General features: G+C 52.1%; 7 protein-coding genes across 7 annotated transcripts; 5 read left to right on the forward strand and 2 right to left on the reverse strand.

Annotated features, from left to right (window-relative positions):
* Positions 1-2,588: 2,588 nt before the first annotated feature.
* Positions 2,589-4,145, forward strand: G6M90_00g022960 (uncharacterized protein; the record flags this gene model as incomplete). The annotated part of the gene is made up of 6 exons (XM_066129898.1): positions 2,589-2,646; positions 2,699-2,909; positions 2,978-3,030; positions 3,084-3,374; positions 3,435-3,757; positions 3,849-4,145. The coding sequence occupies 6 exons, from the start codon at positions 2,589-2,591 to the stop codon at positions 4,143-4,145; spliced, it is 1,233 nt and encodes a 410-aa protein (XP_065985712.1).
* Positions 4,146-9,760: 5,615 nt separating this feature from the next.
* G6M90_00g022970 (uncharacterized protein) lies at positions 9,761-11,147 on the forward strand (the record flags this gene model as incomplete). The annotated part of the gene is made up of 3 exons (XM_066129899.1): positions 9,761-9,834; positions 9,890-10,761; positions 10,834-11,147. 3 exons carry the CDS (start codon positions 9,761-9,763, stop codon positions 11,145-11,147), a joined length of 1,260 nt encoding a protein of 419 aa, XP_065986101.1.
* Positions 11,148-14,261: 3,114 nt separating this feature from the next.
* Positions 14,262-15,077, forward strand: G6M90_00g022980 (uncharacterized protein; the record flags this gene model as incomplete). Its single annotated transcript, XM_014692771.1, has 2 exons — positions 14,262-14,544; positions 14,605-15,077. The coding sequence occupies 2 exons, from the start codon at positions 14,262-14,264 to the stop codon at positions 15,075-15,077; spliced, it is 756 nt and encodes a 251-aa protein (XP_014548257.1).
* Positions 15,078-17,305: 2,228 nt separating this feature from the next.
* On the forward strand, positions 17,306-21,650 carry HET-E1_2 (Vegetative incompatibility protein HET-E-1; the record flags this gene model as incomplete). Its single annotated transcript, XM_014692770.1, has 3 exons — positions 17,306-17,730; positions 17,790-19,392; positions 19,455-21,650. The coding sequence occupies 3 exons, from the start codon at positions 17,306-17,308 to the stop codon at positions 21,648-21,650; spliced, it is 4,224 nt and encodes a 1,407-aa protein (XP_014548256.1).
* Positions 21,651-22,477: 827 nt separating this feature from the next.
* Positions 22,478-22,935, reverse strand: ACBP (Acyl-CoA-binding protein; the record flags this gene model as incomplete). Its single annotated transcript, XM_014692769.1, has 3 exons — positions 22,478-22,600; positions 22,692-22,759; positions 22,836-22,935. The coding sequence occupies 3 exons, from the start codon at positions 22,933-22,935 to the stop codon at positions 22,478-22,480; spliced, it is 291 nt and encodes a 96-aa protein (XP_014548255.1).
* Positions 22,936-24,187: 1,252 nt separating this feature from the next.
* ptaL (Oxidoreductase ptaL) lies at positions 24,188-25,363 on the forward strand (the record flags this gene model as incomplete). Its single annotated transcript, XM_014692768.1, has 2 exons — positions 24,188-24,286; positions 24,356-25,363. 2 exons carry the CDS (start codon positions 24,188-24,190, stop codon positions 25,361-25,363), a joined length of 1,107 nt encoding a protein of 368 aa, XP_014548254.1.
* Positions 25,364-25,501: 138 nt separating this feature from the next.
* Positions 25,502-26,805, reverse strand: end-3 (Actin cytoskeleton-regulatory complex protein end-3; the record flags this gene model as incomplete). The annotated part of the gene is made up of 3 exons (XM_014692767.1): positions 25,502-26,220; positions 26,278-26,512; positions 26,566-26,805. The coding sequence occupies 3 exons, from the start codon at positions 26,803-26,805 to the stop codon at positions 25,502-25,504; spliced, it is 1,194 nt and encodes a 397-aa protein (XP_014548253.1).
* Between the last annotated feature and the right edge of the window lie 39 nt (positions 26,806-26,844).

A 26,844-nucleotide genomic window follows, 5' to 3' on the forward strand; every position in this document is an offset into this window, starting at 1 on the left:
TTGACAAATTGTGGCTCAGTATCGCGTGCCTACCTACTAGCACCAAAAAGATAAAATAAAAAAAAAGAAGGCCGCTACATCGTAGCAACAAAGGAAGCCCTCGCATTCACTCCCCGTTTGCGTTAGAGATGCACGGGATATTCGCTCGGAACTATGATTGGAACCTTCTTTGGGCACGAGAGGCCACGATATCTTTCATCTCCACACTAGCTTCGTTTTTAGCCTCTTTCACGTGCCAAAGGACTGGACTGGTGATGATAATACTAATACCAACATACGACGACTACTACTCCAGACTCGCTCACCGCGGAGATTGTGGCGCCTACATTTCACAGAGCCCATGTCACATTGCCGACACCCCACGTGCCCTTGTGCTCTCTCTCTCTCACCTCGACCTCACCTCACAACAGGGCCAAATGGCGATGGCGCGGGGCTCCGCTCGGCGGTCGGATTCCGACCCGAGGCTGGTGGTGACTTCCTCCAGATTTGTCTTTCCTTCTGGTTCATCCCGCTGCGTCACGTTGCCACCCAATCAATAACCGAGATCACGCCTCGGCATCGCCGTCTCCGCTCAACCTCCTCCTTTTCCTGGGCCAGTCCACCGAGGATATCAGCAGTGCCATTGCAAGTTCAATCTCCATTAAACCATCACGGGCGCATAAACAGCCTGTCCATGTCTGACTTGGGCGCCAGAATGATCATGGCGGTACCACCCGGCCCCTTCCCCCAGGCTGCTGCTGATGCGGTGCCCCGTTGTCAGTTCAAGCCACGCGATTGATAGCAGATCTCCCTCCCTCCGCATGGCTAAATTATTTTGCCCGACTTTCCGTATCTAGTTGCAACCTTGACGGCCACTAGTGGTTCATGCCCTCGACGATAGATGAGAGCCCAGACAAATGACGGGTCTATCCATCACTCTGTATGTACTCCGTACGTGCTCCCTTTTTTGGTGTCTGGCTTGCATCTATTTCGCGGCGTCTCCAGGCCAAGTTGCTGCACACCCTTGCGGATAGATGCACCTGTCCCTGCAGGTACCATCTACTATCCCTGGGCTTGAAAAAGAGAGAGGGAGTGAGAGAGAACCTGCTACTGAAAATACCATGTTTCCTCAGGGGTATTCATTCATCAGTCGATTGTGCTCAAGGCTGCGTCTTCCCTTCACAATATACAAGTGTATGTATGTATGTGCATTGACTTGGCGGTCATGTCATACATGTAGATTGCTGCCGTGTCACCATTCTCCTCGAATTTCACGGATGGATGGCTATTGTGCTTTTGAGTCATCTCTACGGAAACAGCTGGAGCATAAACAAACAAACACCAGCTTTAACGAGTATTGTGCCTAATCCGCAGTGTCAATGGTCCCCTCGGATCACCGCATTAAAGTCAATAGCCGGCGGGCATTTGCCATACGCTCATGGCCAGCCAATCTTGGACCTTCAACTCATCGACAGTACGAGAAATTTTGCATTGTGCAAATAGAATCAAAGGCATCAACTGTGCCGTGTCAATGCTCGGAGCCGCTTTGATTGCAGTGGCAGTGCAACTTGTTACAAAATGCCTTTTGCTGAGTTTGAGAATTGTGGAGGGATCCCACGACGCTCGACGTGATGCGCTCAGCTGCGAGCATTATTCGAAATTCCGGTCCGCGACGTTACATGTCCTAACGAGACAATAGCACCGAGTCATTGTAGATGTTCTCGCTCAAATCCCGACTTGATTCCAACGCCCGAGCTGCAGGAATAGACGCTTTAGGTCTCCCATGCCGAGGGATCATTTGGTCCATGTATGTAGCCTGATGTCTTATCTGAGTTATCTCTCGAGTTGTGGGCGCACTCTCTCTAGCTTCCGGTGGCTGATGATTACCCCGGACATTCGGCTGTACTTTGCTCGCCTGCCCCGGATCTGGCTCCATATCGTTTATTGAGGCTCAACTCAAACAAAGGCCGTTTGCCAGAAACCCATCGACCACTTAAAAAAACCGACACTGATGGCGTCTGGGTTTGCGGGCGGAATAGCCTCTGCAATTCCGAAATTAAGTTCACCAGTCACCAAATGGGCCAACAAGCGTTCCGGCCATGGAAGTAGTTCTGACTGAGACCGAAGACATCCCAAACACAAAAGCGCCGAGGCTAATGACTTGAGCACGTTTTTTTGGAACAAGTTTCGACATGACTATTGTTGTCAAGACGTGCCAAGCAATGATTTCAACGTCGTACAAGGATGGCCCAGACTCTGGGGGCGTGCGGGGAGATAAGGAGAATCCCATGTTTCCGTTTGTGATGATGTTTTGGATAAAGTATCCGGCATGGATGGCCCAGATGCGACGATAGCAATTTGTCCATCGCAGCACCACTGAGTGAACCTACATACAGATCCTATGAAGCTCTTCGGACGAAAATGGCCAAAATTAGCTTTCCTCACGAGCGCGACACCCTCCACTCCAGATCCAAGCCGGGGAACCCTCAACGAACATGTCTGGGTCACGTGATGTCGCGCTCAACCCGACTAGGCTCTCGCGTCTTACGTGACGGCTTGGGCATCGTCGTCACGAAATCTCATGCCGCATCAACCCATGGATTCGGGAAATGGACTATCATTCCATCCATGGACATGACATATCTAGTTTTGATATAGCTGGAACTCGTGAGCTTTTCGGAATCCGTCTTGATTTGTCAATCGTTAACGGCGTCTACAGATCGGCTGCCCACAGTTCAGGCTTCACAGGCCTTGAACGAGCTCCAGGATGATGGCAACCTTTACTTATCCACGGGCTTGGAAGAGCTGGATCAAGCTCTCTTGCCGCCTACACCAGCCGCATCTCCAGGCTCTACCTCCGTTGGCGGAATCAAGAGGGGTCAAATAACGGAAATTTGGGGTCCGTCTGGAACAGGCAAAACTGCAGTCTCGTAAAGCTCGCCCGAACCAACCTGGCTGCTCAATGATGATATGTTTTTTTTTCTAATTTAATGTGCAGGATACAGTTGGCTGCGAATTCCATCCATAATGGAAATGATGTTGTTTGGATTGGTAAGCATCGTACCCTCACACACTTACACATCAACTCCTCTGACGGCTTTCAGATTGCTTCCAAGAGATGGACGTCTCTCGGCTAGAAAACGTGCTGGCATCTATAGCAGAAGATGCGGTGCCTGATGGCTCGACGAGGGCTGAACCGCCCGCTGCCGGCCGGGGTAAGTTTGCGCAGTTTTCATGTTTGACCCTTCCACATTTCATGGCCCTGGTATCACGGCCGAATGCAAAGTCTATACCAGAAGGGACCGCCTTGATGGTCGTCCACAACCTCTCCGCTTTGATAAATTCGTCTTTGCCAAGAAGTGTAGATGGAAAAACAGGTCCTAAGAGCAACAAGGGTAAGTGCAAACTCCTGTGCCAGCTCTGGCGCAGTTGCTAACGGTGAGACCAACGCGCAGGCCCAACAGCTTCAACCAAGCGGCTCCAAGGTCTGCAATTTATCATTAATGCACTTCAGAAAGTAGCGGCGACTAAGAATTGCGCCGTTGTCGTCTCCTCGCAATGCGCAACTAGAATGCAATCAGAGCACGGGGCCACCCTCGTGCCAGCAGTCAATGCCTCAGTATGGGAGCAAGGGATATCTACCCGAATAGTCATGTTTCGAGATTGGGCATGGAAGAACGGCGCACTTGTCAGCATTTTCGTGGCAGGGCTACAGAAGCTAGATGGTAAATCTGGTTACGACGCGATAGAGCGAGCTGCGGCCTTCAATGTCACAAGGGTAAGTCTCTCTGTTCAGTTTGGCTTTTGCACACCAGCAACCTTGAGACGCATTATAATGTGTTTTTTTTTGCTAACGGTTAATGGCGTAGACTGGCATTGCAAGAGTGGAATGCGATGCCTCCAATGCCCCCGTAGAGCCTGCGGACGTGGTTCGAGGAAAGCGAAAGCTGGAACAGACCGACTTGGAAGTCCCAGACAGCCAAGACGACGAAGACTATGGCTGGGCAGACGATGATGAGGCAGCCCTGCCAGCCCCTCCACCGCAGTGGCAAGGGAGTGAAGACGTCCTGTTAGGACAGGAGCTTGGCCGAGGCGACGATGGTAGGGATGAGGAGGAGGATGGCTGTGAAGGCAGCCACACGCCATCCTCAGAGGCCACTTATTAGAGACCGGTGAAGCACCGAATAATACCGGGGCGAAAATAGCATAAAATGGGACCGCTGCACGGAGCCTCAACTCACAGAGCCTCCACCGTAAGTGAATAGAATGAGAGTATTTGACGGTGAGGCAGTCGATCTGAGCCAAGCAAATGCCGCCTGCAGGCACGCACGGGGCAAGGGGCAGAAAGGGCCAACTGCCATGATTCAAGAACCCTCTCAACCTGCTAGTCTCGTATCAACTCGTCGGCGAATTGTCGGTTTGACTATGTCTGGCTGGCTTGGCCCACGATCGGTCAATTCCGGTGCCGGCGGAAAGGGCTTCGTCGCGTCTGCCATTGCTCGTCACCGCCGCCCGGCTATGCGAATGCTTCTGGAAGGCCCAAGAAATTCTCTTGATGGCATCATCGAAACACTGGCCTAGCGGCGCCCCCACAGAGACACCCGCGCTGGGCGCTGGAGGGACAGGCAGACAATGGCTGATGCTAGTACACACAATATTGTACGGAGCACATTGCATGCAATACGGTTGAGCACTGAGAGACGAAGAAACAGGCTTGGGCGCCCCACATTGTGGTGTTGTACCTGTGGGGAGAAGGTACTTGAGTACTCCATACATGGAGAATTTTTTCTCGCGTCGTCCTGATCTGCTCCACGTTTTCTTAACGGCACACCTCATTCATCAGACCAGCCACCAGCAGCGACAGCAGCAGCCTTACATGCGAACCGGGGGAGGGAGAACTAGTAGTACATTGTATATGTATGTACGTACATGCTAGTAATCAACAAAATTTTTGAGCAACGGGGACATCTTGAATCGACAACCAAAAAGGGACCGAGTAGCGGTGCTGGGGTTCCCCTGGCCATCTTGCGCCTAGCGGTCGGCTTCTGTTACTCTGTTGAGTTCGATTTCCTGGGGCCGAGATACATGCAATGCCTTCCCAGGGACGGCGCCCCTGTGGCATGGTTGCTCCTGTTCACAGTGGAGGCTTGGTTGTTGGTGCCTACAATAACAAGACTCCGTACTCCGTACTCCGTACATGTGTCCTTACTGCCGACACGAGCCATTCATTTAAAGAGCAGCCACTGGGGTTGGCATAGATGTGGGTTGGGTATTGCTCATGTTGTCAGTTTTACAAGTATGTATGGATGTATTTGCACGCCTGAGTCACAACAGTACGGGGCTTGGACAGCCCCGGGCTCTGGCCATTGCTGTTTTGCCTTGACCTCTTCTTATTATGCAGCAAAGCTAGTTATGTACGGGATCTTCACTAATGTGCCGTCAGTCCAGGCAAGTTTCCTCTGTTGGCGTTGTCAAAGCTTCGAGTTCGCATAAATGAAGGCGATGATCAGTGGTCTCCGGCTGCCAATGACAGGCGATTACGACGTCTCCCTCCCTCCGCCTTAGCCGCCGAGGAGACTCTTTTGACCACAAGGGTTATAGCCACAGCAGATGGAACAGTGATCTTTTATGATGACAAAATGTCTTGTCGAGGGTGGGAGCGAAACTCAAGGCCCTCCAACTTGCCTGATGCTGCTTCCATTGGATCGTCCATAAATAGTTGCCGCTTATTGACAGGACGACTCAAACAGAAGCACACGCCCAAGCCAACAATGCCTTTCTTGAAACGCCTGAAACATGCCTGGTTCTGGGGTCTGACGAGGCCCGCCTACGATCTTACTTGGGGTGCGTATACTCCATATCTGCGGCACCAATTGTATGCTCAGGCAGGCACAATAAACTCCGTACTCTGGCAACAGTTGCATATTTAAAAAAAAAAAAAAAAAAATCAGTCCCTGGCTCGCGGCATAAAGCAACCATCTCCACATGTAGCCGCAGGTTGAGCTGATGGAGCCGCGGGATAACATGGTCTGGCGCAGTTTTTGCAACCCAAGACGGGGGCGGGAACAAGGCACCTCGTCAACTTCGGTTGGGTGCAAATGGCATGAAAGCACGGGGAGTTGGGTGATGGATGATGCCCTGCAGCCGGAAACGCAGCTCTCGCATCCGGCAGGGAGGCAGCAGTTGGCAGTGGATGGCAGAATCAGTCGATCGGGACGATGCAATGCCTGTCTGTTTTGCACTTTTATGCCCTAGTCGGCTGATTCGCAACCCGATACATCAGGCCTTTGGACGAACCATCATGCCACGCATGGGGTCTTGGCCGGTTGCCGATGCCACTTTACCCCAAAGCCGGGGCGAATCTGTCGCAGACTCACAGCAAACGCTGGTTTCGCCAAAGGACAAACCGTACAACGACCAACAACAAGAGGCAAACCCAACAAATGGCAACCGCATCCCGCATTGTGCAGATGTCACGTCACTACGGAGTACTACTCTGTATCAAACGGTTTATTTTTCGGCGGAGCAATAGCAATGCTCTCTCCCCCCGCTGATCGCTACCCGGATGGTGTGACAATGAAGAAGGTGTGCCAATGAATTGCGCCAACGGAACGTTCCCACGGTGTGCGGTGTGTGCCAGAGGAGACCTCCGGGAGGCGGCTCAAGAGAGGTTCCCCCGTGTTGCCGACACACTAAAACACATTGACAGATTCGCCCGTGTTCCTATTCCCAGATTAGCATTGGCTATCTGCATTCCCGGGTGTGCCTGGGGTGTCCGACCGGCGGCACTAGGCCGGCACGTCGTTACCGGCCCCGGCATCGTGCCTGTCTGTCCCTCGGCATCAGGAGCTGCTGTGTGATCAAGTTTGCAGTGCATGTCTGTCTGCGGCCGGGCAAGCGACTTGACGAGACTAATGCCGGATTGACAGGCACGAAAAGAAGGCTGGATTCGGGCCGTGTGAGGCAAGCTGCATTCGAGTAAAGTTTTTTTGCCGCCTTGCTATACCGCATGCCTTGGTTCTTTGGTTGGAGCATCTTCCTCTCACACCCTTTTACGAGCGGTGGTGCATCGCGATTCGCCGACATACGCCGTCTATAATCAGTCGATAATCTACCTGCGACAGATCTACAGCGTCGTTATTGTAGTTGCACATTACATACCCCGTACTACAACATGACAAACATGTCCCCAGCTATCCCCTCCTTTCGGCTAAATGCCGCGGCTATGTACCAAGTACGGCGCATCGGTTTGTTTCATCCTGTGTATGTATGTATGTACATACGGAGGAGTTGGTGGCTGTAGTCGCCATCATTCGACTTTATCGTTTGTGCAAATAAAACAGCTGATAATGACCACATGCCCCGGTTGCTGATACCGTCATCCGTCACATGCTAAATGAATTCAATGTTGGTTCCCCACACAATTGCTCCAGACAACGTTTGGCTTTTGGCGGCCCCGGAAATCTCGGCGAGACACTTATCAGAGCTTAGCTGAGCTCAAGCCTCGTTTTTTTTTTCTTTCTCAAATTGCCATGTGAATGCTCAGCGTACTACGGAGTAGATGCCTCCTTATCTCTGTGCCTCTCCCCTCTCCCCCTCTCTTACGCCTGTGCTTTGCGCCACCCGGGAACTGGCAATCGAGATGCGAATGCCGGGGTGTTTGTTCCAAGATTAGAGCTCTGGGCTTGCTCGTCTTAGTTGTGGCTTGCTGGCTTGCGTACTTGTCGTTTTGCGACATTCCGTGCTGGGGATTGGTCGTCCAGCCTGCCTTTTCTTTGGGTGCGCTGTTTGCTGCGAGTTGTCGGCGACTTTGGAAGCCATGTCGTGGACAAGCCTGCATGGCCCAGAGTGGCTGGATGCTGGATGCTTGACGAAGCCGTGGCGATTTCATCGAGGGCGTCTGCGTAGACTTGTGAATCTTTCGCTGTTTGTTTTCGTCCCGGTTTGAGATGCGTCCGCAGAACTCCGTGACGTGCTTGATGGTCTCTAGATTTGAGCATTGCCTGGGTGGTTTGCCGGCAGTGTGGTTTTTGGTAGTTGCCATTGGTGCACGCTGGTTGAGTTGGTGGTGCTCTTGTGGCAGATTAATGCGCATTCGAATCTACTTGGCGGCTGATGTGAGTTGTAGACGCTCTCTTGGAGTTGTTCGCATCCCGACTGTGGCATGTGAGACGCGCGTGTCTGCTGTTGAAGCCTACGAGCCTGGAAACCAAGTCTCGGGAGACAATGTATCCCGAGGGCTTGATTATGGGGGAATTCGATCCTATACAAATCCATATCGCTCCTGTGCTGCGAAAGAGTTCCCCCCGTAATGCATAGTTGCAGTCCTCTAAAGATCAACCCATATATTTGTGTCTCCTTTCATAGTTAACATGAAACTGTCCAAGCATGAAATGGAGAGAAAGGGGGAGTCCATGTCGCCTTTCAACGTGTTGTCCAAGTCGTAATTCTGGCGCCTCTTGTCTATTCCTGGTAGCTGAGTTGCGTGCAGTTGTCCTCCTCAACGACAGCATACACTCTATGGTAGGATATATCTGCCCACCTGAAAGTGTACGCTAGCATACTGTAGTATATCATAGTATCGATTCGCGATGGCTAGGTACCTGATCTGGTTGGATACCTAGGTACTTTTGCCTCCCACTATAGGTGGTTGAATAGTCGTGCCATCGTATATTTATAGTCGTCGTTGTTTCCAAGACCATTCCTGAGCGCTAGTGTTTGTCAAGCCATAGAACACATTTATGGTTGTTTTAGCTTCATTTTACCGCAAGATGCCTTTAAGTTTGACTGAGAATGGCGGTAGTTCGTTTTCTCTCTTGACGGATGTGGCTTGCTTTGCTTGATGCAAGACCGAGAGACCGCTATAGGGTAGGCTTGTTTCCTGGCGAAGTATACGAACTTGGCGGTGTTGGTGAAGCTGCTTGTGACTGGGGAGGGATGAATCATAACTCCTTCTTCTCCGGAAAACAGACCTGTATTTACTTTCTTTTTTTCTTTTTTGGTAGGGCGGTCTGTGATCTTTATATAGACGTCAAGTACGTGGCATTCACCATCCTGGCTACTTGGCTGACACCATTGCATTTTGCTGATTGACATCCCCCCCTGTGAGACTCCAACCATACAACCCCCTCAAAACCAAAGAGATTAACATTCGATACGTTACGACCAAAAGACCAGCATATACACTTGCTTTGCTTAATGTGAGTCTGTGACGGTGTCGTCGTTAATGAGCGTCTGCAGACGGCGCCGAAAGCGGTGCATCACGTAAGCACCAATTGGCCAATGACGAACCGCCAACCCCTTCCAACCTGATGGTTCAGAAATCATCCTGTTGTGCTTCACCGTTCTCAGTGCATGGCCAACTAGGCATCAGCGGGAGTGAGTCTTTCACTTCAATATACTTATACCCGGGACGGTGTTTGTTTTTATCACCTGAGTAATGAAAAGAGAGTCGCCTGTGTCGCAGAAGCGGTGGTGAGTAACCCGTTACGATCACACGAGTCTCGCCGGCGACTGGATCGTTCGGTACGCAATGATTTTCCCTAGTCACTGTTTTAACAGAACATTGAATCATCATTTCACCCCCCGTCTCTCACGAGTTTGACACACTGCGACCTCCGAGTACCGCGGTGGACAGTGTTGGATCGGAGCGACCCAGCTTTTTCCATCGGTATCCCCAACCTACAATATCTCTATTACGTCTGCTCATAATGCTCATCTCTCATAATGCACCGCTGCCTTATTTCATCAAAGACTGATATCACCATCATACAAGATCATAATGTCTAGTGAAGCGAATGCTGGCAGCGTTGCCGCTACGGCGGACAAAGCAGAGAAGCCCAAGTTCTCATGGTTGTAAGCAAAGTCCCATTGTCGACACGCAAGTGTAGTCAAGCTAACTATTGTATAGACGACCACACCCCATCTTTGTGATAATATTAGTTGGCTCTGAAGAGCAACCGTTTGGCATACAAAAGGACTTTCTCTGCCACCGCTCCGACTTCTACCGGAAGTATTTTGCGGGGAATCAGACTGAGGACACTGTAGAACACGTGGTCAAACTCGCAGACGCAACGCCCGAGGTGTTTGGGCTGGCGCAAAACTTCCTCTTCACCGGAAAAGTCATGTCAGGTGACGAAGGAGTTCCATCGTACGACTCGCTGGTAGGCCTCTGGAACCTGGGCCACAAACTCGGCGTTAACGGGCTCTGCGACAAAACACTCGAAGCCATGACCGAGTGCCGGAGGTTGACTGAACGGATTCCTTCGACACCGCTCCTGGTGCAGGTTTGGAGAGACACGCCCGAGGGCTCGTCTATTCGGATGCTGCTCCTGTCCTGGGCAGCCGAGTACATGAGATCGTCCGACTCCCGGGCCGAGTTTGCAAAGTCTCTGCCGCAGGAAGTCCTCAGTGAGCTCGTGGTAGCCATGAGCTCATTCGAGCTGGCCGCGCCCACGCCCGCGCCAGCACCTGCACCAGCATCAGCACCGTCTCATTCCCCCGTCGTATCGGCGCCAGAGTTGCCCAGGAAAAACGTGCACTACCTGGAGGACCAGAGCGAGGACGACCTCAACAACATCAGGAAGAACCGCCGCCTGAGCGGCCCGCCGACCATCATAGCAAGGACGGACCAGTCGCTGGGCCGCAAAGCATCCCGCACGCCTCTGCCGAAACCGCAGAAGCGCAGAACCAGCGCGGCCTATGTCGACAGCCGCAACTTTTCTACGGGTCAGAAACTCGAATTCTGCGCCGACTTGCTCACCAGGATGCTCTCGGGACCAGGTCAGGAACAAGAGCAGCCATGTATACGGCATCCCACAAATACAAAAGTAACGTGCTAACGCGAATGAGCAGGCTTCTGGACACGACTGGTCGGCCCCTTCAGGGACCCCGTTGAGCCGGCCGAGGACGGCGTCCCCGACTACTTTGACAAAGTCAAGCGGCCCATGGATCTCACGACCATCAAGGCCAAAATGGACCGACGCGAGTACGCCACCGAGGACGCCTTTGTCACCGACATGCGGCAAATCTTTGAAAACTGCTACACGTACTGGAAAAAGGGGGACCCCATGTGGCTGGCTGCAGAAAAGCTGCAAAAGACGTTTGAAGACAAGTTCTCCCACATGAATAAATGGATCGCCAAGATGGGCGGTGAAGAAGGCGAGTAGTGGCACGCCCGGGCTTCTCGTCTGGCGGCGCGGCAAGGTAGGTGCTACGGGCAAATGTGTAATATCACTAGCGGGAAGGGCAAAAGCGAGTGGTGGACGTGGTTTTATAACAGCGAGCATACAGAAACTGTCGACGTGTAAATGGGTGGTTGTTGAGGGACAGGACTTGTCGGAACAACGGTGACTGGGGAATGGCGGGCTGAGAGAACGCAAATTGTATTAGTGGTGGCATCACAGATGCATGTGTATAACAGGCTTATTTTGGTGTCTTTGCTGCCCGTTTCTCTCCCGTTACTTTTGTGAGTATTGTTCTGGGTATTGTGGTGTCTTGGGGTATTCTCTCCCACGATTGCAGCTGCTGACGTCATTATAGAGTTGTGAGCTGCAGTGAGGCTATATGGACTCGACTGGACACTCATGTTCGTCTGTCCTGGGGAAAAGGAAGTGAGGCCGAGGACGCAAATACATACGGCGGAAACATGGATTCACACTGTCGCCTTGCCAAATGAATTGAAGTCGTGTCGGGGATGTGAGGAAAAGGGGGTTGATTTCCTCGCAACGCAGGCGATGCAATGTTTCTAGATGCTGCGAATTGGACTTGCCCCCTTGCCGGGGTGTCTGTTCGCCCAAGGGTGATGGCAGACGGTACAACTGGACTTCTGCATGAGCCACGCAGTGGTGACGAGAAGGACGCAAAAACTTCGAGGGGAGACGCCGTGTCCAAGACAAGTCTCGTATCGCTGCAGCGAGCCGTCCACGAAACTCACAGGCGAACGTGTATTTTACGCGGTTTCTTAATTACGCGGCAATACCCCTTTCAACAATAAATCTGAAATAAGTACTACGGAGTCCTGCCCTTCACGCTTCAAAGGCAATGTCGCGCATCCCTTTGATTCGAGGGCCGGAGCAATCGTGAGGTCCTTGTCAGCATTCGTTATTAGGAGACAGGGTGGAGATTGTTTTACTTCCCCCTTCATTTCTCGTGCCCTCGGTAGTCCGTCCGTATTTAGTGGCAATCGCCAAGGTAAAGATGCGACATTGTAAGACAGTGTATGTGGTGGACTTGGCAGACACGGGCCGGATGCTAGAATCACCAACGCCGGCCAGCATACGGAGTACGAGGTAGAAGAAACGAAATTGACCAAGAAACTCGCGCAGCGTATGATACCCTTCCGAGTGTCTGTGCGGTTTCAATTGGCTGGATCTCTCGGAGTCATATTTACGCTCTGTGGAGGACGCAGTGAAACCAAAGTTTAAGTCAAGATAAACTACTCCGTGCGAAGCTGGGGCCGAACCCACAGAACGGCAAACAAAGTTCGCAAAAAATGCGATAGTCAGTATCCGGCCCGGGCAAAACGACCTGAAACGAACTCATTTGACCTCGTACACTTGGCGGCGTTGGCTCGCTCCGACAGACTACGTAGTACGGAGCTGTTTGTTCCATCATCGCACCTGAGCCGAACAACAAAGAGGCCGCAGAGGTGGTCACCAAAGGCTGTCTGTCTGTCTGTCTTCTAAAAGCGGCCTCTCATGGAAAGGAGACGCAAAGGAGACGAAATTATTTTTATTTGCTTCTTGTTTTTGGAGCCAGCACGTGGATTCGGTGTCGAGCTTGGCGGGCGAATTGCTGGAGCACTACGGAGTAGTAGGCAATACCGAAGAGGAAAGAAGCTTGACTTGGACCGTTAGACCAGGCCGTTAGACTGTTGGACTGTTGGACGGGTAGACGGGTACCTGAGCGAAGTGTCCACAAGATTGCATGTGGACTTTAGCGCCGCAAGTGGCCGAGGAATGGTTGGTTCTGGATGCTCTTCCTCAGTGTCGCGTGGCGATGGGCTGTAATTCAGGACAGCGGAAGAGCCTCTAGCCTTTACTCAGAGTTACCACTGCTTTGGGGTCGCTCCTTCCAAGTTCATGTTTTTGGTATCAAGATCCTGAACACCTGGTGACCCATTCGCGTGGTTGAGTCCGCGACGACTGATGCTCTTCGCACGAGCTTCATATTTCAGCTGTCCAAGGCTCTACAGATGGATATTTTGGATGGCCGCCAAATGTCAACAATGGTGTGGTTGTCGCTGCGCAGGGCACGTGAGGGCCAAGAAAGAAAAAATTTCACCGCCAGGATGGGCCAGCCACTGGCGCCTTGAAGCCAACGTTTGGCTGCATGTGGTGAAAAAGTGTATTTTCAATCTGAAGCAGCCCAAGTCGCAAAGATTGGTGGCTGCCCGTGAGCCAGTCTGTGCAGGCAACATTGAAAGGCAGTTGTCATCTGTGGCCCAGGAAACCGTGAAAGGGGACCCACTCATATTCATTAGTCCCTGCCCCTAGTGCGGCCAAAACAGGGCATGGCGAGTACGCGATGGCGCCCTGTGATTGGCTGCAGGCCACTGCCGATGAGTGCCTGGCGGGACTAGCTGGCGCTTGTGCCTGGCCAAGCGGTTCAGAGTGCCCCCTGGTGGATCGCCATCCGCTGGGTCCAGATGCTCAAATCTGGCACCTGGGGTTTCGGCTGAGACACGCAAACACCAAACGGCAGACAGCTGGCGGCGCGACCACGAGATGCGCAGGCCGCCGCGCAGGCCGTCTGCTGAGCCGGGGCCTGCCTGGCACGAGCCAGAGCCGTGAATGGGCCAAGGCCAGCCGTGGCTCCAGTCGGCGACTGCAAGTTCTGGACGGGAGTCGAAGTGTTGAGTGTCTGGTGTCGTGGACTGGTGCGGTCAAGTTGCTGGTCATCGGGATGCACCACGGCGCTAGGCTGGCCGCGGGAAATTAAAAGGAGTCGATCCTCTTGCCCGCCATTCTTCCAGCGCCCCAACCCATCGCGACGCCCAGTTTCCTCTTCCTTCTTTCCCTTCCGCCATCGTCACTTGCGTCTTCAGTCCATTCTCAAACCCTTCGGTTCGAGGCCATTTGCGCGCCGGGCTCCGTCCCATCACTTCGCCGTCTCCCAGAGTACTATTTGACTCTGTGCCGCTCTTTTCGCAACTACACACAACCGCCATTCGCAAACACCCGCGTGCGCCACGTTCGTTCCAAACAAACCAGACCCCTCCACCGAAACGCCGTCGATAAATCAATCACTTCGTTCCTCGCTGCAAGTCAATACCGGCCAAGATGCTTTTCCAGACTGTCGCTTCCATCGCCCTTTTGGCCACCGGTGCCGTCGCCGTCGAGGCCCGACAGCCATACCGCCTGGCTGTCATGGCACTCCCCGGACAGAGCCTGATGCGTCGCGACACCAGCGGCTACAAGCCCGACCAGAAGCAGTGCAAAGCCGGAAACACTTGCGCCGAGTCTTGCGGTGCCGATTACCAACAGTGCGCCGGTGGAAATCCCGATGTTGCCCACTGCTTCAACCCCAAGGCGGGGGAGTCTTGTTGCACCGACGACTCTGGCAGTAGGTTCATGCGCTCTTGGAGCAAGTTGCGCGACGATGCTAACGAATCGGTGTGAATAGACTCTTGCCAGGATGGCTATTACTGCACTCATGATACCAAGGCCCAGACCTGGTGCTGCCCCAAGGACATGGACTTGACCGCTTGCGCCGCTGCGTACACCATCTCTGGCCTCGTCGCTGCTACCTCCAAGCCTCCTCCGTCTACTACCTCGCAAGCGCCTACTACCACTTCTATCCCCCCGACTACCACGAGCAGCAGCATCGCGAGCAGCACCACGAGCAGCACTCCCGTCATCACTACTAGTGAGAACACGAACACCACCACCTCCATCTCCACCGCCAGCATCGGCAAGTCCACCGCCTGGACTGCTGTCAACAGCACCATCAGCACCCACGTTCCTACCCAACCTTCCGCGGGCATTCCCTCCGTCACTGGCGCCCCTCCTCCTGCTCCAACCAACGTCAATGCCGCCACCGCTTCTGGTGTCAGCGCTTTGCTGCTCGTCGCTGCTGGTCTCTTGGCCCTTCTGTAAACTAAAGCAGAAGTGTCAAGGATGCGCGGGCGAGTGGGAGAAAAAAACGGCAACTGAACAAGAAACTCTTCACGAGTGGAGGCGTTAGGTTACCAGGATATGATCTTAACCCAGGGAACACAAGCGGCAATTACATACTTAATCGCAACCACGAGTTTACGAGTTTTTCACGAACCAATGGCAACGGCGGTACTTCTTTTTCTAACATAATCCAGTCAGCATTTGGGACGTTGGAGCAATTTTCTTTTGGAGGGTATCTGAAAAAAGGGAAGCTTGCTGCCTCGCCTAGAAGCGTGTGTAACTTTTCTGAGTTGCCTGCAAACAATGGGCCTCCAGTTTTTGTGTCTTGTTTTTATCATCATCTTTTATTACTTTTTGACTTGATCTTTCTGGTTTGATTGTTTTTTTCTTTTCTTGCCATGATTCCCCTTTTATAGGCTGCTCTTTGCTCGAGTGAAGCCCGGTTTGGTGTTTTTTTCTTTTTTTTCAATAAGGGGCCCGAGTTGAAGTGGTTTGGTGGAGGACAATGGTGCTCGGAACACTCGTACATTTACATCACCATTATACCTATTTGCTTAAGATTCAGAACGGCAGCCCTATCTTGTCCAGAGCGATCTGGATGGGGGAGGTTGACGCATGTACGTATTAGATCTAGTGGCCTAGTAGACAATTAGTAATTCAGTATTTGCACACAATTCTAACGCTTTTTTTTGTCCTGCCTCGCCTCTACCTCACTACCTCTGTACCTGTGATGGTGGTGGTGGTGAGGCCGACATTTGTTTACACGTTGAAGTGGTTTAGCTGACATTTCTAGCATGTCTTGGCGAGGAATTCTGTCGCGTCCTAGCTCGCGTTCTGCCGGGGAGGCTTAGTGGACCGAGGGCATTGATTGTCTGGAATGTGTAGTGGACAGGCGGGTGAAAATTGCCCGTGTCGCGTTTGGAGACCTGTGTATGAGGTTGAATAAGGTTCGTTGGCCTCTTTGCAAACAGCCAATGAGTAGACCGTGGCGATGTGGTTTTGGCTGTGGGGAACAGAGCATGCGGGAGAAGCCGTCGCGCCGTCTCTGGGCTCGATCTGGAGGTGGCTGTGACGGCTGGGTTAGCGATCGCAAATACGAGCAACTCCACTTGTGCTGACTTGTGAATTTGAATTATGTATGAGTTGTGAAGTGTTCATTGATGGTGGATAAGTGGACGGCTCAATACATGTCGCGCGATGCTCTCGGCGATGGCTGTTGGGAGTTTGATGACTCGCCCATGCTGTGTGGTAGTATCGATCGTAATTTGATGCATTGTACGGAGTACAGAGTACGGAGTGCTCCGTACTCCATAGATGCATTGGAAAAGCTGGTGCATCGGCTGGAGATAACTTGGATTAGCGAGATGACAAGACAAGGGAAGAGATGCTGAGTTGGAAGGTCAGGCCCGAGGAGATAAGCATCGCTGGCGGTATCGAGGCGGATCGCTCTAGTAGAGGCATCTTCTGCTGTGGAGATCCCAAGTATAACTCCGTACAGAGTTAGTACTCCGTACATGGAATCTCATCGTTCGAGGCGCAAGCTGGGTCGATTTTGGTCTGAACAGCCGCTGGAACCTGTCAGGTTGTTTGAGGAATTGTCTGGGGTACCCCATATCTCCTCTCGTGGATAAAGTGAGGTATTGGCTGCTCTGGTCGGATTGACGCCATTGCAAAACCGTGGCTGAGGTCTGCTACATAGAAGTTCCTCGCAGGTATGATGTTGTTTGCTGCTAGAATTATCGTCCCAGAGAGTGCTTGGAGACGTCTCAGATGTCAGTCCCGGATGAGTAGACTGGGACCGTCTTCCAAGACGGTTATTTGGTGACAATTGATTCTTTGTTCCCCATTTCAAAATTTTTGCAGAAACTCCTGCATGAATCCATGGCCATCGTTGTCTGCGCCACTTTTAAATGCACCCTCAAGCAAGAGCTACCCACGCGGCAGCTTCCGATTAGCTTGCAATTCTTCCCTTGTTCCAGCTCCGTCTCTAATTCGACGCCATCCTGTGGCATAAGCGCCTGACTTGAACTCTGCCTGATTTTGGCATATGCCTTGCACAATCTGAAGCAACTGCATGCCCCATCTCAAGCGTCTCATTATGAGGCCACCAGTGATGAGATCATCTCCGTGTGTTCCTGTATTCCCCTCATCATGGAATCTTACATCTCAGGCCGACATCTTACTGCCTTGCCAGTTTTGTTGGTGCCATGGCGTTGGAGGCTCTGGGCGTCGCCTCAAGCGTCATAGCCGTGATCGAAATATCCGGACGTGTGGCAGCAATATGCTTCCAGTACTCGAAAGGGGTGAAAAATGCAAAGTTCGAAGTCAACCGTCTACTACGAGAGGTCAACAACCTTGGTGAGACGACCAGCAGTGTCCAGGATTTACTCGATGGCCCCTGTGGGAACAGACTGAAGACGTCGAGCAAGCTCTTGGATGCGATTGAAGAGGCGCGGGCTCATTTGAGCAAATTAAATGACGATTTGAGTCCGTCGTCGGGCCGAAAAGTATTCCGTAGGCTGAGAATTGGCGCGCTCAAATGGCCGTTAAAGAGCAAAGATGTGGAAAAAGCCGTCAAGCAACTTGGACGGTGTGGGCAGAATATATCACTTGCTTTGCAAGTCGATCAAACGTGAGCTGTTGAAAAACGCTAAGCCTCCCCTTTCTACCATACTAACACATATATCTTAGGTCCGTCCTACTGAGTCTTGATCAAAAAGCTGTCTTGAGTCGCCTGCCCATAGCAGCCGGAGCAACTTATGACTCGTTTAGTGAAGAGGGCAACCCGACCTGCATGGAAAATACTCGTGTCTCTCTTTTAGACTCGATAACGCAATGGGTGGACGATCCATATGCTGAGTCTATATTTTGGCTCAATGGCATGGCTGGCACTGGGAAGTCTACTATTGCACGGACCGTTTCTCGAATACTTGCGAGGACCAGTTGTCTTGGCGCTAGCTTCTTCTTCAAGAGGGGTGAGGCGGACAGAGATAACCTCCGCAGACTTTTCACTACCGTTGCCGCCCAGCTGGCGACCCGATTGCCTGACTCGGCCACACACATGAAGGATGCGATAGATGCTGACCCAACTATATTCCAGAAGGCGATGCTGGAACAATTCGACAAACTGATACTACAACCACTGTCAGGAATCGTTCCTACCTCACTGAAGTCGTCTACGTTAGTGATACTCATAGACGCATTGGACGAATGCGGCGGCTCATACGATGATATTCGGCGTGTAATTCACATATTGTCCCGAACCAGCACTCTCAAGACACTGCGTGTTCGAGTCTTCGTCACAAGTAGACCTGAGCTGCCTATTCGGATTGGGTTTAGCTTGGTTAACATCTTGTACCGGAACGTGGCACTTCAAGAGATGCCCGAATACGTCATACAACATGATATTAGCATGTTCCTTGAGCATCAACTGGCAAAAATACGTGGAGAGTACAATGTCACAGTGTCAGAAGACCGACGCCTTCCACTTACATGGCCTGGTCATGAGACGGTTCGGGCACTGGTGAGGATGGCTACCCCTCTCTTTATTTTTGCTGCCACTGTTTGCCGCTTTCTCGCAGATCTGCGTTGGCACCCAGACGACCAGCTTGCGAAGGTGTTGCGTTATCAGACTAGAACGCAGCAGTCAAAGCTTGATGCTACCTATCGCCCCGTGTTGGACCCGCTGATTGAGGGTCTTGACAAAGTGGAAAAAGTCGAGCTCCTGCAGCAATTTCGAGCGATTGTTGGGTCAATTATCATTTTGGCCCGTCCCCTTTCCGTCCTCTCACTGGAGAGGATACTGTGTATTCCCAAGAGATCCATTGAGCATCAATTGGATGGCCTGTATTCCGTGTTGAGCGTGCCAAAGGTGTCGGATGCTCCTGTCAGATTGCTACATCTATCATTTCGGGATTTTCTCCTGGATCCTGACAAGAAGGACGATAATCCTTTCTGGGTAAATGAAAGTACCGCACATGACACAATGGCCTCCAACTGTTTTCGCTTAATGGATGATTCTCTCCGAAAAAATATTTGCAACCTTGAGGATCCGGCGGCGTTGCAGTCTTCTATCGACCCGGAAAGAGTGAATGAGTGTATACCCGACGATGTTCAGTATGCTTGCGCCAACTGGGTACTGCATCTTCAGTTGTCGAAATCCACCTTAAGCAACAACGGTGAAGCTCATGAGTTTCTTAAAAAAAGATTTGTGGATTGGATCGAGGCTCTCAGTTTAATGGGACGAGTCAGGGAGACCATCGGCATGATGAAGGCTTTGAGGGGGCTGTTGGCTGTAAGTGTCTATGGTACCGGATCATCGCCTGAAAAGGAAATTTGGCGTTGACAAAACAACAGGCTCAAAATAGTGAAGAACTTTCGGACTTGATTGGAGACGCCTACCGATTTCTGTTGGCAAACATGGGAACAATTTCCTCATACCCGTTACAGCTGTATTCATCGGCTCTTCTATTCTCCCCTAAAGAGAGCCCTATCAGAAACCTATTTTACAATAGTATTCCTCAATGGATTCGCTCCTGGCCAGATACACAATCCCGATGGGGTAGCTGTCTACAGATCCTCGAGGGACATACGAATTCAGTCTATACCGCCAAATTCGCGCCTGTTAGTGCACGTATGGTATCTGCATCGGCGGACAGAACAGTAAGAATTTGGGATACGAATACTGGAGAATGTTTACAAGTAATCCATAATCCAGTTGGAGTCAGTTCTGCAATGTTCTCGCACGATGAAAGACTTGTCGTTGCGGCTTGCGACGACGGGATCATTCGACTATGGGATGTTGATACAGAGGAATGCGTACAAGAACTTAGAGGCCATAGTGGAAAGGTTTCGTCTGCTGTTTTTTCCAGTGACTCCAAGCTTGTGGTCTCTGCATCGTTTGACAAAACTGCTCGGATTTGGGATTCTCTTACTGGAAAATGTACCATGGAGCTCCGCGGTCATGATCATGAGGTTTCCTCTGTCTCTATATCCCGGGATTCGACACGCGTGTTAACGTCGTCCTATGACTCCAGCGTTCGAATCTGGCGCACTGTTGATGGAAAGCGGATAGGCGAACTGGAAACCGACTATGGCAGCAATGTATGTGCAATTTCGAACAACGGGTCGATGGCAGTGGCGGGCTTAGGAAGTGGTTGTGTCGAGCTTTGGTGTCTCAAGTCATCAGAATTAAAAATGAACCTCAGAGGACATATCGACCAAGTATGGGGTGTGACATTTTCGCCGGATGACTCCCTCATTGCCACATGTGAGGAGTCTGCAACTATGAGAATATGGAGTACAGCGACAGGCGAGCCCATACAGGCCTTTTATGGCCATCAGAGCGCCGCTTATGGTATTGACTTTTCACCGGACTCATCCATGGTTGCTTCAGCGTCACGCGATGACACTGTCTGCCTCTGGTCAGTAGGGGATTATGGGGTTCAAGTAGATGATTCCACAACAAATTTTTACATCGCCCCAAATAGTAAGTATTTGATATCGCAGTCTTATCGAGACAACATGGTAGTCTGGGATATTGCCACTCAAAAGCGCATCCATACAATCGAAAACGGTTGTTGCCTTTCGGATCCTATCGTCTTCTCCTCTGATTCAACTCGAGTGGCGACACAATCTGGAGGTTCTATTCAAATTTGGGATATAAACAAAGGAGAGCTGATATCTGAGTTCTCTTCCAATATTGGCCGTGTCGCATCCCTTGCCTTTTCCAAGGATGGCCAATACCTTGTTTGTGGCAGTGAAACTTTGGGTGTAGAATTTTGGCACCTGGGCAAAGAAGAATCCGTTCGACTGCGGCTACAGAGTCTACCTCGTGGTTTTCCGCGAGGTGAAAAAGTTTTGGTGTCACCCGATATGAAATATATTGCCTTTGGCCATGAGAATGCCCTAGAAATCTGGTCTTTGCCCCTACAATCCCCTATACAGAAGATTTTGAAGCCTTTTCCAAGCGGTGGCCCTTTTCAAACAGCCCAATTTTCGCCAGATGGAAGACTTCTGGCTGTGGCATTTACTGGCGGGGCATATATCTATGATACAACGTCTTGGGGAAGAGTAACGCAACTTGATGGCGTCAGGGGCGCTGTCGAAGCCGCGCTTTTTTGGCCAGATTCTACCATGGTAGCGTTTTCGCAATACAGGGGGGAAGGAGCTCACATTCGCATCTGTTGTACAGCTTCGGGTCACTGTGTGCAGACCATCAGCACTGGACAGATATCAAATCGTCTGTCACTCGACGCCACAGCGCAGTTTCTCTTGACTGACATAGGATCGATTCCAGGACGTTGCCTGAATTTTGCAACGGACAAAACAGTCAACGTCAACTCAGAAGACGTTGTTTCTGGATATTCAATTAGTCGGGATTCGTGTTGGATTCTCTGGAATGGCGAGCGTCTAGCCTGGGTCCCAATGGAATTTCGAAACTCCCCAAGAGCAGTATTTGACGATATTGTCGTCCTTGGGTCCTGCTCCTCTGACAGGCTGGGCTTTATTCAGTTTGACGCTAACAAGATGCCAATGCGAGCCAAACCCTGAAAATGTAATCATGTATCGCATTACACCTTTCCAAAGTACCGTTTCAAAAGGTAAAGCGACGAAAGACTTTTGCGATGGACTATAAGTTGACGAAACCTCGTTGACCAGACATAGCAGCATTTTATTGAGGGTGAATTGGCCTTGCGGACTGTGGTATTTAGTGTTGATTTATGCTTTGGACAGTTTTAGTGCACTCCTCAATTGACTCTTTGCATCCAAACTTTACACGATATTGTGATCCTCCTTGAGTTTTTCAACCCTCGTCACATACTGTTCTGGGCCTTCTCGGGCGTAGAATAACCCGACCTAGATGCGAACATGCCAGGGGCAGGTTCCTTGGTGATGTCGAAGCCAACCACGGTCTTGTAGAGACATAGCTAGTAGCATCAATGAAGTTAGTCCCCGCTACCCGATGACTTGCCAGCCCTCTCGGATCTCTTCAAGAATACGCATCGTGAAGCTCGAGCGATGAGTCCCTCTGACTGATTGTAAAATTTGTATTGCTTGGCAGTCAGGTGGCTGCCTGTCCAACGTTAAACTCCAAGATGTGCTCTATTGGCTTTGTCACGGACCTCCCGCAGTTACGGCCAACCAAGCATCAGACGTTTGGGGTGCAAATTCATAAATAATCTTTCGATAGTGCTCCAAACTAGCCTATGCCATGTGCCAACGACACCCAAGGGTCCTACATGGAAAGCGTTTAGGAATTGCTGCGAACAGCGCAGCAGACGCTATCACAGGTTTCGTTGTACGTAGGGTTCAATACACACCAATGGTGCATTTCACATTTTTTTTATCCCACTCCGCCAAAGCATTACAGTTTGAGATTACTGGCCAGATTTCTTCCCTTTCTTGTACTTCTCCACGGCCTGAATGTACTTCTCCTGAGCTTGCTCTGCGGTATTTCCCTCGTCGACTTTAGCCTTCCAGCTCCTCCACTTCTCCTTCTTCTGCTCGGCAAAACAAACGTTAGCAATCAAAGCTTGGGAAAGACAAGAATACATTACAGAGTGCGAAAGCTGGACGGAGGCGATTCCTTACGCGAATATCAAACATGCCAGGGGCAGACTCTTCGGTAATGTCGCAGCCAGTAGCGATCTTGTAGTAGCCTAGTATCATGAATGGATTTTAGCCCCAGTACCCAATGATCGACCAGTCCCGATGAATCTCCCTGGGAAAACAAACCGTAGAGTTCAAGTAACTGGTCGTTTGAAAGCCCATTCAGTTTCTGGACCTCGACATTGGCCGCGTTATTGAAGACCGGGTTGCTAGTTTTGGCCGACATGGTGGCGGATGAAGCAGTGTTACTTTAGGAAAATAGATGGGGCTTGCAAAGAACAAACAAAGAAGCTTGCAACTTGAAGCAAGATGTATGCAAGACGGAGAAAGGATCAGGACTGTCCCTCAACACGTGGAGCTGGAGATGTTGGGGCAAGGGGAAAATGGCGGAAGAGTCTGGTCAGCTGTCTGGTGACTTGCCTTCTCCCCCCACCTGCCACTCCCCAGCTCCTCGGCGGGGTACACAAACCACGAGCACAACAAAAAGCTCTCTTCACCAAGCCTAATAGGGGGGGAATCTACGGCCCGGGCAGGTGACGTCTTTGGCGAGTCCATTGGCCGAGTTGTGAGGATGAAGCCCCATTTGGTGTCTGGCGGGTGGAGCGGGCTCTTCCCTCATCAGGTGCTCAACGGCAGGCACAAGTGGAAAGTGTCAAGACACTGCGGGCTATTGGAGCGTTTCCCTTTGAGGGGCTAGCGTCTCGTGCTGGGGGGGCTTGCTTCTGGCATCTGATGACATGTGTACTAAAGTAATGTTGCGATGAGACGAACGTGGCAGACGAGTTGTTGAGGGCGATGTTGTGGTTGTATAAGAGCGGTGGGCTTTTTTTTTTTTTTTCATTCCTTTTTTGGGCGTCACCGGTTCCTGTTGGCCGCATGGAAAAGCACGGGTACCTTGCCAGGGGAGTGGGATATGGCTGAATGCCGGTCTGGGTTTAAACTCTATGCTGTTGGGAGCATTTCCCATTTCCTTGGGAGAGAGGACCAACAGCTCGCCAAGGTGTGACAAGGTCACGTATGCAGTATTTTGGTGCTGCGTACGGAGGTGCATTGCTCACTTGGCTTGTGCTGGTCTGATGAATCATCTTCACATGAAAGCGTCAATGGTGGGTGGGAGCATGCGGTGGGTCTGGAAGGTGCGCCGCAACGATGGATGTTGAAGATGGGGGTTGAAGAGCAGCCGGTGTGATTTCGCACGTTGACATCTTTGAACGCCATGACGAAGCAACCTTGATGGATCCTTGGTTGGGACAAACAATGCCGTAGATCAGATAAAATCGAGTCTGCCAAAGGCTCGACGCTGAAGAATGCAGAATAAGTGGGGAGCTTCGAAACTCCGAGTCGTCATACATCGTCGCCCGACGAGACAACTTCAGACACAGACAAGATGGGAAGGAGCAGGTAGACAACAACAAAAACGCATAGCATCGTAAATCCTTCCATCACAGTCACTTCCCCCGAGCCCCCTCTTCTCCGACATGTCCAAAACCGTCGTCGTCCTCGGCGGCTCATTAGGCGGCCTTGCCGTCACTCACCGTCTGCTCAAGTACACGCTTCCTCACGAGCCGGATCTCAAAGTAATATTAATCACAAAGGTGCCTCGCCTCCTCCCCCCTTCTCACTTCCAACCAAGCTCAATGTAATAGAACTCCCATTTCTACTGGAACATTGCGTCCATCCGCGCCGTCATCCCCGGCGTCCTCAAAGATGAGCAGATCCTGCAGCCCATCGAGCCCGGACTCGCGCAATACCCCTCCAACAGCGTAGAATTCGTCCTCGGCGAAGCTACAAGCCTGGACACGGCCTCCAAAACAGTCCACCTCTCGACGGCCGGCGACACCCGCGCCATTGCATACGACTACCTCGTCATCGCGACAGGATCGACCAGCAAGTCGCCCTCGATGCCGTGGAAAGCCTCGTCCACCCACAAGGCGTGCGTCGAGGCCCTGCACACAGCGGCAGACGGTATCCGGAGGGCGCCGCACATCGTGGTAGCCGGGGCGGGCGCGACGGGCGTAGAGCTCGCGGGCGAGATACGCTTCGAGTATCGGGACAAGACGGTGGTGCTGCTGTCGTCGGGCGAGCAGCTCCTCGGCGGGGACGGCATCGCGTCCGCGGCGGAGAGGGAGCTGGTGAAGCTGGGCGTCACGATCCGCAGAGGCGTGCGGGTGGCCGGCACCGAGGAGAAGGAGGGAGGCAGGACCGTCGTGAGGCTAGAGGGGGGTGAGGAGCTGGAGACGGACCTGTATCTCCCGACGATGGGGTTCGTGCCCAACACGGCGTACCTGCCGGGCGGCTTCTTGAACGACAGCGGCTACGTGCATGTCGATGAGAACATGGGCGTTGCGGCCCAGGACGCCGGGGGCACGGTGTGGGCGGTTGGGGATGCGGTTTCGAAGCCGAGGGCTGGGTTTCTCATCACGGAGGCACAGGCAGCGGGCGTGGCCAAGAATATCGACCTGGTGCTACGAGGTAGAGACCAGCAAGCTGTCCATGGCCCGTCGGTAGACATATTTATTTGTTCGACGGGCCGCTCCAGGGCCGCGGGACGGTTTGGCTTCGTCCCCATGCCGTCCCTGGCGGCGTGGCTCGGCAAGGGCCGCACGCTGGGGGTAGAGCGGACGAAGAAGTACGTCGATGGGAGTATGTGGTGATGGAGAGGTAGACGATAGATGGACATGGCACGTCGTCCAGGGGTTGTGTGGCACGCTGTACAAATTAGATTTACGTCTAATGCTTTAGACATATGTTCGCTGAATCCAACATCTGCTCCATTCTTTGACAAAAATACATCACGCCTTCTCTGCGTCAATCTGTCTCCGCAAATCATCCAATACCGCTTGTCTCGAACTCAAATGCGTCTCCAAACCCTCGACTTGCTCCCTCACCGTCTGCAAATCTTCTGACACGCTCTTCAGGCCTGAACCAACAGCGCTCTTGCCCCTCCCCTCTTCCAATTCTCTCAATTCTCTGCGCTTATAGTCCAGTAGCTGGTCGAGTTCCCTCCTTACAAGTGCAGGCTTGGAATCTCTCTTGCCGCCTTTCCGCTGATCGGCCATGTCCTCAACCTTTTGAATCTTGGTTTCCAAGTCGGCAAGTTGTCGCTTCAACCGAACCTCCTCCCAATCTTCCGTCTTTTCCGTCGAGAAGTCGGTGCCGGCTGTCTTGAATCCGCTTCGACCCAGGCGTGTGAGGTACTGTTCACCGAATTTCGTCTTTCGACCGGTCGAGGTAGAGTCGTCGGCCTTGGTGGCCCATCGTGAGTTGGTGCCCGCTCGTTGGCTGTCCAGCTGGTAGTCTATCTGGTTGCGCTCGAAGCTGGAGCGCAGCGAGGCAGGAACGCTACGGGGGATGCGGAAGCCTTCGTGGCGGTAATTAAGGATATGGAGGAATGCGAGGCAGGCGTCTTTGTTGATAGTCGAGCCGGCGGAGGGGTTTACGAGGTTCCATGCTGATCTGACATCGGTGTCGGGGACGTCGAGAGATTCGTAGAGTTCTTCGAGGGCGTTGACTAGTAGAAGCAGATGAGAGGGTGCGCAGACGGACGCAAGAAAGGGACGAGACTCACATGATACTTCACCCCGCATATCCCGGTTCTCTTGATAAATGTGCTCGTATTTGGCCTTGTCCCCGGGCTTCATGTACCACTCAAAGCCATCCTTGAGACCTAGATCGTCTGAGTCGTCTTCGACCTGCTCAAACTGCGGCTGCTTGCCGGCGATGGCACGAGTTGCCTGAACAAGATGAGCCTTGGACTCGGGGACCAGCCAGTCGGGGAGTGTCTTGGGGACGTCGGCATATTCCTGATCATCATAAGTATTCGCAAAGCCTGAGTCTCGTGGTCGGTGCATCATACTCCGTTCAGAATGTCAAAAATAAGTCGCATGGCGACACAAAACTCCTCAAAGTCCAAGTTCCCATCATTGTCAACGTCGGCCAAATCCCACACGCGCTCCAGCTGGTCATCGCGGAGACCGCTGTTCTTCAGAACCGGGGCTGCTTGTTCGCCGGTGAGGAACTGGCCACCGCCTGTTCGGTCGGAGAAGATGTTCCAGTACGTCTCAATCTCCTTGGCTTCAATCTTGGGAGGCGCCATGATTGCCGGGCGCTGAGGCTGCCGGGGGTCGGGCGGCAG

This window comes from Metarhizium brunneum, chromosome 1 (assembly GCF_013426205.1).
Source record: "Metarhizium brunneum chromosome 1, complete sequence".
NCBI lineage: Eukaryota > Fungi > Ascomycota > Sordariomycetes > Hypocreales > Clavicipitaceae > Metarhizium > Metarhizium brunneum.